Raw genomic sequence first — 10,558 nt, 5'->3', positions numbered from 1 at the left:
AAATTGTTGCCTTGGCATCTAGCTGAAAAAAAGCTTTATATTATATTTATATTTTAATGTTATTTCAATTAAGAATTTTTTTATATAGTTTTAGTTAATGATAATAACCCTGTTCAATTTTCACCAAACATATATACTGATAAAATGCAAAACAACTTTCAATAAAAGCATCATCTTATCAATAAATCAATAGCGATCAATGAAATTAATCTTCTATTAAAATCATGATAATCCAATCTTAATATTCACCAACACCAATTAATAGACTAATATTTTCAAATCATATCATAAATTCACTTTTTCAGTCTTAAATTGACAAAGTCACTTTTAAATAATCCATACACATATTATAAAATGTTTAATTAGTGTTTAATTTTCAAGTATTGATGGCATATCTATGAAGTCAATATATGCAATAATTTGAGGGACAAACTTAGAGAAGGTGGTTAGTCTTCTATACTGGCAATAAAGTGCAAAATGAGTTTTTCACTCCCAAAAATCTGGCCTTAATCCAGCAGGAGATGAGGATTCTGGGAAGTGAGAAGGCGATGTATTCGGCCAGCGAGCTCAGGACCAACACGCCTCTCTTTGGCTCCGCCCACCACAGCGAGATCAGCCAATAGTCTGCGTCGCTCCTCCTCAGACGGCTGCTGCTCATAGGCCTGTTGGAGCAGACGAGAGTGAGATCATACAAAGAGAGGCGTTCAGAGAGAGTCTGAACACACGTCACCTGCAGCAGGAGGGATGGAGAGGGGTAGACACTCGTCACAGCTTTGGCCAGAGCTGGACTGACTCGGTTCAGCTGCTGGATCTGACGTGTCCACACCTGAGCGAGACCGCGGCCGTCTCTGTCCACCCGCACACCTGCTGACCACGAGCCGTCCATACAGAACCCCAGATCAGGCTCACCACACAACACCCTGAGAACAAAACACACAGAGCTATTGTTGCAAAACAATAGTGTCTTCTGGATATTGGGATGCATAGTCAATAACACTAGACAGCGGTTAGATTTCTTAAAGGAATAGTTCACCCAAAAATTCTGCTAAAAATTACTCACCCTCAGGCCATCAAAGAAGTAGATGAGTTTCTTCCATCATCAGAAATTTAGCATTACGTAACTTGCTCATCAATGGCTCCTCTGCAGTGAATGGGTGCCGTCAGATTGAGAGTCCAAACAGCTGATAAAAACATCACAATAATCCAGAAGTAATTCACACTAATTCAGTCCATCAGTTAACATCTTGTGAAGCCAAAAGCTGCTTGTTTGTAAGAAACAAATCCATCGTTTAATGTTTTAATGTTAATCAATTGTTTCCGGGCTAAAATGTGTAATGACTAATATCTGAATCAGGAGAGAAATCTGCACAGATCAAGTCCCGTTTACAAGCCAAAACATATGTGGGTGTATTTTATTGTGAGACGACAGGAGATGGACTGTTTCACTGGAGAAGGCGTTATTATGGATTATAGACTATATTTTAGTCAGAAGCAGTTTGAAGTTAAAAATGTCTTGATGGATTTTTTTCTTACAAACACAGAGCTTTTGGCTTTACAAGATGTTAACTATTGTGATGTTTTGATCAGCTGTTTGGACTCTTATTCCGACGGCACCCATTCACTGCAGAGCATCCATTGGTGAGCAAGTGACTGAATGCTGCATTTCTCCAAATCTGATGAAGAAACAAACCCATCTTCATCTGGGATGGCCTGAGTGTGAGGACCTTTCAGCATGTTTTCATTTTTGGGTGAACTATTCCTCTAAAAACAACTAATAAGTATAAATAATGTGTACCCTAAATTTGTACAAAAGATAATATGCTAGGGGGGAAAAGCAGAATGATTTATTTTTTGTATAATTTAAAAAAACTCACTTGTAAGGTCTCTTGGATACAGCTTTGGTAACTGCAACCACATGATCGGTCACTTCCTGCCAGCCGAACAGGAAGTTCACTGACACATTCCAGTAGAGCTGGAGGTGAACCAGCAGCTGCCCGTCACAGAAACAAGACATGATTTTACTGGAAGTTTACATTACTGAAAAATGTCAAGTGTGAGGATGGATTTATCTGACCGCTTCTGTGTCCAGATGATGCTGACTGAGGTGAAAGTCAAAATGATCTTCATCCCCAGATCCTGATCTGTACAGAAGTCCATTCAATAGTCTCATTATTGTGAAATCATCTAGCATTAATAATAAGCTGATTTGAGAGAAGATGTGTGTACCGCTGCTGATGACTGATCACTAGAACTGTGACAAATTTCCTTGAGGCTTCGGTCAAGTATTTATAAAGATGCTGCAACAGAGACTCCGCCTCCTCATACACAACACCAATGGGAACCTAGAATGACAATTATAATCCGTTATTTAAAATTAATTATAATAAAATACACAAGTATATGTATATATTCATATTATTATAAATTTAACAAAAATAATATTGTAACTAACATGTATACAAAATGTTATAAGTAATATTCATTGTAAAAAAAATATAAAATTATATTATTCAAACATTTTATAATACAAAACATTTTGTATTAAACATTTTAATAATTTTAACAATTTCATTTATAATTAATATTATGATAATATATTATAATTATACATGTGCTAAAAACAATATTAATATTAGTATATTATGATTTATAATTGAAATATAATAATGTATAATTAATTTTAATTATATAATATTAATAATATTACACTAAATAGTATATTATATCAATATGTTTAATGACTGACCGACTGATTGGTCTCAGTTTTATGTGACATCACCATGTCCTCAAACTCATTATGGGAGATCACCATCAGGACCTGATCTTCTTCAATAACTCCATTTTTAGCTTCATCTTCAGTCTGCAACACTTTCTGAGACATTCATGAGCACGTAAACGTCTGCTTATATTACTACAATAATAATATAATGCTAATGGACAGGTAAAGTTAGAAATAACAGTGCGAGTTATAATGACCTGAAGGGCTGGTCGTGTCCAGATGATGCTGTTAGGAAGACCTTGATTCTCTATACAGTTCTTCCACTGTAACCCATCCAGAGTCCCGAGTAATACATCACAGCCTGCGTCCCGCAGCAGCGCTGGAGAGAAGAGGGATTAGGTTAAGTTTAATTTAGAAAAAACTGGGACAGGAGAAAGAACACACTGATATCAATATCTAATCAAAAATATAATAAAATCAAGAACTCATTAAAGGTGTTATGAATTGTACAGGCATCTAGTAAATCTGGTGATCAGATCAGTGGCTGGTTTCTGATGGAAAGTAGTTCAGTTTTTCTGTTCAATTAAATAAAGCTAAAATAAAGTAGTGCTTTCAAACGATTAATCGCATCCAAAATAAAAGTTTTTGTTTATGTAATATATGTATGTGTACTGTATATTACGTACATATAAATACACACACATACAGTATATATTTTAACAATATTTACATGTGCGCATATATATATATATATATATATATATATACACACACACACACACACAGTAAATATTTTGAAAATATTTACACGTATTTACATTTGTATATTTATATTATATGTATATATGCATGTGTATTTATATATACATAAATATACACACAACACATACACACAAACTGAATGACTTACTATTATGTAAACAAAACTTTTATTTTGGATGCGATTAATCGCGATCAATTGTTTGACAGCCCTATTTAATATATAAACAACATATTTTCTAAAATATATACGTGAATGTATTTGCATTTCTAAATACATAAGAAATATACATATTATATATAAACAAAAAACGATTTTAGATGCTATTAATCGTTTCACAGCACTAAAATAAAAAATAAATATAAGATGGGGGGATACTTGAGAATTAGAAATGTTAATTTGGCAACAGACTCAAATTGACTAAAATTACTAAATATAAAAATGAAATAAAACTAAACTAAATATATATTTTTTATAAACTAATAAAAATGACAAAAGCACATAAAATGAACTGAAAATATTAAAATAAAAGCCAATTCTTAATACTACCTCAGATATTATAATAGTGTATAACTAATAGTAAAACCAGATGAATGATGATATCTGCTTGTGTGATGAAGTGAGTGGAGAGCATAGATAGACTGTATGAAAATAGGTGGAGAGGGAAGCAGACCTGCGTGAATCTGAAGCGTCAGACTCTTGATGAAGTTCTCCGGTTTGAACAGACTCACTCTCACTGCTGCCTCTCTCCTCCTCTGCTGCTCTTCTAGTTTCTCCTCTTTGAGCTTGTTCTTCTCCTGTCTCTGTTTCTCTCTGGCAGCTCTTCTGGTCTCCTGCTCCTCCTGCACCTCCTCTTGTGTCCTCCTCCTCCTCTTCTTCTCTCCTGATGATGAAGATGATGGTTTATTTAAATCACTCTCTTCCTCTGAGTCTGATATCTCCCACGTGTTCGCTCTCTGCACGGCTGGCATCCCTTTAAATCATTTATTATGACTATATATATATATAAACTATAGCATATTTTAAATATACTGTATGCTGTATGATAATCGAGTTATTATATGTACATTGAGATTCAGATATCGTTTAATGCGTTTTATTGTTTCCTACACTGTCAGTAAATTGCTAGTTTCTAACGTTTCCAACAGTCTGCGAATGTAAATAAATACGGAGTGTTGAGAGGGACAAGAGTAGTACGAATTGCGTTTCGAAAATGACTACAAATTTGTGGAAGTCATCTTTTTGCACAGTGTTATTTCGAATTCAGTATATATCCTGTATACAATTATTCAGTGTATATTTATTATACACTATATATATATATATATATATTATATGTAAACCAACCAAATTTATCTTAATCTCAACATTTAATCGCAATTGCAAAGTTTAATTGCAACATATATTCATCGCAGTTAATAGTGTTCATCCTCAGTTTCATTATGTGTAATTCATTTGTGTGTGTGTGTGGAACAAACCTGGAACAAAATATAAATTCTAAATCCATTTTTAAATATTTTGGCAGACAGGGTTTAGATTAAACCAGGATTATGGCATACCTCAATTAGGAAATGTAAGTATTTTTTATAAATGTGCCATAGAAAAAAAAAACATTACTGGTGTCCATCTTGAGACAAAAGAAAAGCATTTATATATTTTATGATCAATCAGTGCTAGTTTCATTCATCTGGAACAACTCAGATTTACATTTTAGTCTGAGATTAGGTTTAAGGCTAGTCTGTGAAACCGAGGGTTTTGTGTCTTTTTTGCCCGTTTAAAGAGCTTTAATTTACCACAGATTTCCCTACACATCATGAGACTTAAATGAGCACTGATTTGATTTTAAACACAAATAAACAAACATGATTAAATAATCTAATCTCTTCATTATCTGGGGTCTCGACTGTTTCGTGATAACCCAATCAACACTAAACGTTGAGTCAGCGCTGCGAAAAACAACGTCATTCGGCTAGTCACATGACGCCCAGGCTGTGACGTCACAGGAAACGTGGACGACTATTAGTCGATAGAAAATCCGGATCGACTGTTCCCGCAGTTTAACGCTTTTAATCATTTCATCATGATTTATAGATCATAAGAAATCTCCGGCGCATTCTGAAGATCTCCACCTTTGTGGGTCACGTAAACAAAAAGAATTGAGTCTGCTTTGTCGTTATTTGGGAGGACTGTAGCGATTTATCTGAGCTCGAGATGGCCAAAGCTGCAGAACAAGGTACATTTAGCATTTCACTGCTTTCAGTGCCATTTAAAATGAACAGAGGCGGATGGGATGCATTTAATGTTAAACTTATATCATACTTCATGAGACACTCAGCTCATTAGTGTTGTTTTTTTCTGTCTTGGTTTGATGTAACCTTACACATGATGACTCACTCTTGTGAATCTGTGTTTATGTGTGTTTTTACAGCCTATTACCGCTTTGTGGTCCTGTTTTTTAACTGTATGCTGACTTTCGGCTCTTATTTCTGCTTTGACATCCCCAGTGTCCTTCAGGAGCAGTTTCAGGGGGTGAGCAGAAACCTACTGACCTCTGACCTCACTTTCACGTCTCTTACCCTTAGTTTAGGCAGATCTGGTCATATTATTAGGAATCACATTTTCCTTGATTTTTTGAGATGTCATTTACATATACAACAGAGCAATAATTGAAAATGAGTTGCATAAACTTTAAATTACCAGAGAGATGAATGATCATTTACACTAGAGTGAAATCTTATTGGGTGACCAGAAACTACTTGGCCAACCAATCACAATAACATAATGAGAGCAGGATAGATAAAAGGATATAATCTGAAATCAGATAATTGTATGTATATAATACATTAATGTTTGCTACAAGATGAGGGAACCAATGTTTTCTTTGTTTTCTCTCACAGAATTTGACATGTCCTAACGGGACGGTGAGTAACAGCACTGCTAATGGCACAGGAGCGTGTGTGGAAGGATTGGGAATGACGCCACAGGAGTACAACCTGCTTTATGCCATCTACGCCTGGACGTGAGACTCACACAGCAAGAATTAAATTTCCATCTGTCACCCTATAAAGCTTCACCACACTCATCAGCTTTAAACTGAGTCTTGTCTTGTTTTCCCAGGAATGCTGTGGTGGTCATCATGGCAGGATTCCTCATTGATAAGTTGGGAAACCGCTGTAAGCAGGATAACATTTTCCTTATATTATCTTTAGAAATCCTTCAGAATTCTGTTTTTTGAATGTGTGTTTATGTGTTTGTACTTCTTCTCCTGTAGTTGGTGTTTTCCTGTTCTCCTTCCTGACTGTGCTGGGATCAGCTATCTTTGCATTGGGGTCTCATTTTAAGGGCACAACATACTTGTTACCCCTCATGCTGACCGGACGACTTCTGTTTGGTTCTGGAAATGGATCCCTGACCAGTATGACATCAGATATTCACCTGTAACACCACTGACATTACGCAGATTTAACTCTAGGAACGCCAAATCTTTTGTTCTAAATTTAGAGGTTAGAATAGTTCAGGTTAGTTTTATTCACCAAGTGTGCACTGGAATTTGTTGAGGTTCTCAGTAGCACTGGATGCATGCATATATATATGTGTGGTCACATTACATTTCGAAAATGATTAGACGTTTGTGAAAATGCAGATCTATATTCGCACAAATGCACAAGGAATTTGTTGTGATTTTCTGGAGACCATGGCACGTTGAAAATCAGAAATATGTCACATTACAGAAGTAAAACATTTTAACATTCTGTCATTTTAACATCTCTATCTGCATTATGAAAGAAAACCCTTCAAAGTCCTAAAATAAATGTGCTTTTATTTCTCAGATTCTATACACACTTAATAAACAAGGATTTTCATTGCCAGAAATATTACAAACACACCCAGAAAAAGCATTAAGTTACGTTAAATCTCATCATGTGTCTCTCTTCATCTCTCAGTTGTCCAGAACCGTATCACAGCGTTCTGGTTCCGCGGGAAGGAGCTGGCTCTGGCGTTTGGGCTGACCCTGGCCTTCTCCCGCTTGGGCTCGGTTCTGAACTTCTTCCTGACGCAGAGGTTTGAGTCTCAGTATGGTATGCAGTGGACGCTGTGGGGAGGTGAGAAACACAGCATGCACACGATCAGACTCTTGATCTGACGTTCTGGGGATGTTGTAGAGCCTTACGCACCTGTTTCATGTGCAAAGGCACGTTCCTGTGTGTTCTTGGCTTCCTGTCGGCTATAACAGTCAGCGTTCTGGATAAGATGGGCATGAAGCAGCTGGGATTGGATGGAGTGATTCAGGAGGAGTCACGCAAAGTGGTGAGACAGATAAAGATGCTATAAGCTGATATATGTTGGGAATACCATACTACTATACTAGTCTTGCTATTGCTGCAGTATAATATAATGATGATAATAATAATAATAATATTTATATATGTGCATTTTCTTTATTATATATATATATATATATATATATATATATATATATATATATATATACATATACATATATATATACATATATATATATATATATATATATATATATATATATATATATATATATATATATATATATATATATTATACAGGATATGTGTGTGTGTCTAATGTAAAAAGTATATGATAAATATTTAGCATTTATTATTTTTATATAATAAATATTTACAATTTTCTTTTATATATATATATATGCTTTCATGCATGCAAATAATGCAAATTAAGATACAAAAAAAACACATAAAAATATATAAATATATACAGTAAATAGAAATAAAATTGGTGTGTATATATATATATATATGCATGCAAAAAAATGCTAATTAAAATAAAAAACAAACACAAAAAAATATAAATATATACAGTAAATAGAAATAAAATGTGTGTGTGTATATATATATATATATATATATATATATATATATATATATATATATATATATATATAGTGTCTTTATGTTTTAGATTTTTAATGGTTTTAATGGTTTGTTGTTGTGAGTGATACAGCTGCTGTGTTTTCTGTGTGTAGAGAGTTCAGGATGTGAAGCATCTGTCTCTTAGATACTGGCTGCTGGTTCTTACCATCATGTTCTTTTATAATGGCATCTTCCCCTTCATCGCTGATGCCAGGTACAGTTATGAACCATGTAGATGTTTCTACATTAAAATGGATTTGTACCCATTGTTCATGTGCTGCTGTGTGTGTCTTCAGTAAGTTTATCCAGGATAAATACAGTGGATACAGTCAGAAGGAGGCGGCGTACATCGCAGGAGCTGTGTATGACAGTTCACTGGTGCTTTCTGCTGTCGTCGGCATCCTCATCGTAAGTCAATGCTCATCAAACACTACCAAACGCTTTCACAGATATCACTCAGATATTACATTTACAAGCTTACACACATTTTGTTTTTATTCGGCAAGGATGCATTACATTGATCAAAAGTAACATACTTTTTTTTTTTATAATGCTTCATTATTATTATTATTTACTTCTATTCATCAAAGACTCCTGAAAAAAATACAAATTAATCAGCGCAACTGTTTTCAACTTGAGCAGCAAATCAGCATATCAGAATGATTTCTGAAGATCATGTGACACTGGAGACTGGAGGAATGATGCTGAAAATACAGCTTTGATCACAGGAATAAATTACATTTAAAAATATATTCAAATAAAAAAGGGTTATTTTAAATTGTAATAATATTTTCACAATTTAACTGTTTTTACTGTATTTTTAATCAAATAAATGCAGTCTTGCTGAGCAGAACAGGCTTCTTTCGAAATGATTAAAAAAATCTTACCGACCCCGAACTTATTAAATGTGTCATGATGAAATATAAGAAGCATCACTATATGATGCCACTAAAGTACGTTGTCCTCTGTTGTGTTTTCAGTCATATGTTTAATGTTAACTGTGTTTGTGTCTGTGCTGTAGGACAATGTGGGGCTGCGCGGTGTGTTTGCGGTGCTCTGTGCCGTGTTGACGCTGCCTGTGTTTGGTCTGCTGGCCTTCACCTTCGTCCCTCCTCTCATATCTACCATCTGGCTTGGCATCACTTACTCATTCGCTGCTGTGAGTATCAGTCATGAACACACACGGCACACACTATAGACACCAGTTATATACGACGTTACTGAAGAATTAAAACACACTCACAATTGTGTGGTCTGCAAACTTTATAAGAGATCTTGTGATTGGTTAAAGTATTAATCATTTATCACTGAGCATGATACTGACATTTTAAAACATGAGGCATTTGAGATTTGTTTGCTGGATGAGATTAGGAAGTAATAAAGTAAAAAGTAAAAAAAAAATAATTACAGGATGAATGGAAAATTCATATATAACTCATTCTTAATGTTAAGTCTTTGAAAGTGCTGTATGTTATTTACATTTTAATAATGATATGATAGCTGTAAACCAGAAGAAAGGAGTGTATTCAGAATATTTTAATATAGCAATACTATAGCAATATTTTTATTAGATTTGTTGTTTTACAATTTTTCATTTTTACAAATTAGAAATGTAATATCCCTGAGAGAAAAACTAAAATATAATATATTTTATTATATATATATATATATATATATATATATAGTTCTATTTTTACTAATTTGATAGATAGATAGATAGATAGATAGATAGATAGATAGATAGATAGGTATTATAAATAATATTAATATTATTTGTATATATTAGTATATATTTGCAATACATACATTTTATATTGCACACATTTTCCACATTCATATGTTTCACAAATAAAGCCAAACAAAAGTTATATCCAAGCCCTATGGCATAACATGATTATAAATCTTTCTGGTAGACTCCCATTTTTGAATCCGTTTTCTATTTTGTTTGTGTGTTGCATGTCATTTCATCTAGAAAACATTGTGCCATTATTCTGAATTCAGATGTTTTGAGAATAAAATAAGAAACAGAAGACCTGTGATAAACCCTGCATGATAATATACATATTGAATTCCTTCTGTTGAACTTTTCTATGTTGTAGGCGAGCATGTGGCCGTCCATCCCGCTGGTGGTTCCTCAAGCCACACTGGGCACAGCGATGGGACTGGCCACAT

At 34.2% G+C, this 10,558-nt stretch overlaps 2 protein-coding genes across 3 annotated transcripts in view; one reads left to right on the top strand and one right to left on the bottom strand.

Annotated features, from left to right (window-relative positions):
- Window positions 1-353: 353 nt before the first annotated feature.
- On the bottom strand, window positions 354-4,626 carry LOC132116388 (crossover junction endonuclease EME1). 2 transcript variants are annotated; one of them, XM_059525216.1, is made up of 8 exons: window positions 4,153-4,626; window positions 2,977-3,098; window positions 2,747-2,860; window positions 2,227-2,342; window positions 2,075-2,141; window positions 1,875-1,990; window positions 731-920; window positions 354-662 (listed from the first exon to the last, which is right to left on the bottom strand). In XM_059525216.1, the coding sequence occupies exons 1-8, from the start codon at window positions 4,448-4,450 to the stop codon at window positions 507-509; spliced, it is 1,179 nt and encodes a 392-aa protein (XP_059381199.1). In that variant the 5' UTR covers window positions 4,451-4,626; the 3' UTR covers window positions 354-506. The 2 variants fall into 2 exon arrangements, with proteins under 2 accessions (XP_059381199.1, XP_059381200.1); XM_059525217.1 differs by having other exon boundaries at window positions 1,875-1,972.
- An 873-nt stretch (window positions 4,627-5,499) lies between these two features.
- mfsd1l (major facilitator superfamily domain containing 1-like) overlaps window positions 5,500-10,558 on the top strand; it is a 6,667-nt gene continuing 1,608 nt past the window's right edge. Inside the window, exons 1-11 of the mRNA XM_059525209.1 lie at window positions 5,500-5,712; window positions 5,908-6,008; window positions 6,377-6,498; window positions 6,597-6,652; window positions 6,751-6,894; window positions 7,424-7,582; window positions 7,672-7,787; window positions 8,500-8,600; window positions 8,683-8,794; window positions 9,408-9,545; window positions 10,486-10,558. The exon at window positions 10,486-10,558 is cut by the window's right edge and continues 67 nt beyond it. Coding sequence (XP_059381192.1) covers window positions 5,691-5,712; window positions 5,908-6,008; window positions 6,377-6,498; window positions 6,597-6,652; window positions 6,751-6,894; window positions 7,424-7,582; window positions 7,672-7,787; window positions 8,500-8,600; window positions 8,683-8,794; window positions 9,408-9,545; window positions 10,486-10,558 — 1,144 coding nt within the window. The 5' untranslated portion in view covers window positions 5,500-5,690. The remainder of the gene's footprint in view (window positions 5,713-5,907; window positions 6,009-6,376; window positions 6,499-6,596; window positions 6,653-6,750; window positions 6,895-7,423; window positions 7,583-7,671; window positions 7,788-8,499; window positions 8,601-8,682; window positions 8,795-9,407; window positions 9,546-10,485) is intronic.

The sequence above is a fragment of the Carassius carassius genome, chromosome 35 (assembly GCF_963082965.1).
Source record: "Carassius carassius chromosome 35, fCarCar2.1, whole genome shotgun sequence".
NCBI lineage: Eukaryota > Metazoa > Chordata > Actinopteri > Cypriniformes > Cyprinidae > Carassius > Carassius carassius.
This window is presented reverse-complemented; position numbering and strand designations above follow the sequence as displayed.

Bases quoted from the DNA above. Each gene is read 5' to 3' on its own strand.
- LOC132116388 (XM_059525216.1), bottom strand. From the start codon at position 4,450: ATGCCAGCCGTGCAGAGAGCGAACACGTGGGAGATATCAGACTCAGAG. The intron at 921-1,874 runs GTGAGTTTTTTT...TTTTGTTCTCAG, and splicing joins GTATCCAAGAGACCTTACAA to GGTGTTGTGTGGTGAGCCTG. The intron at 663-730 runs GTGACGTGTGTT...CTGCTCCAACAG, and splicing joins CTCCATCCCTCCTGCTGCAG to GCCTATGAGCAGCAGCCGTC.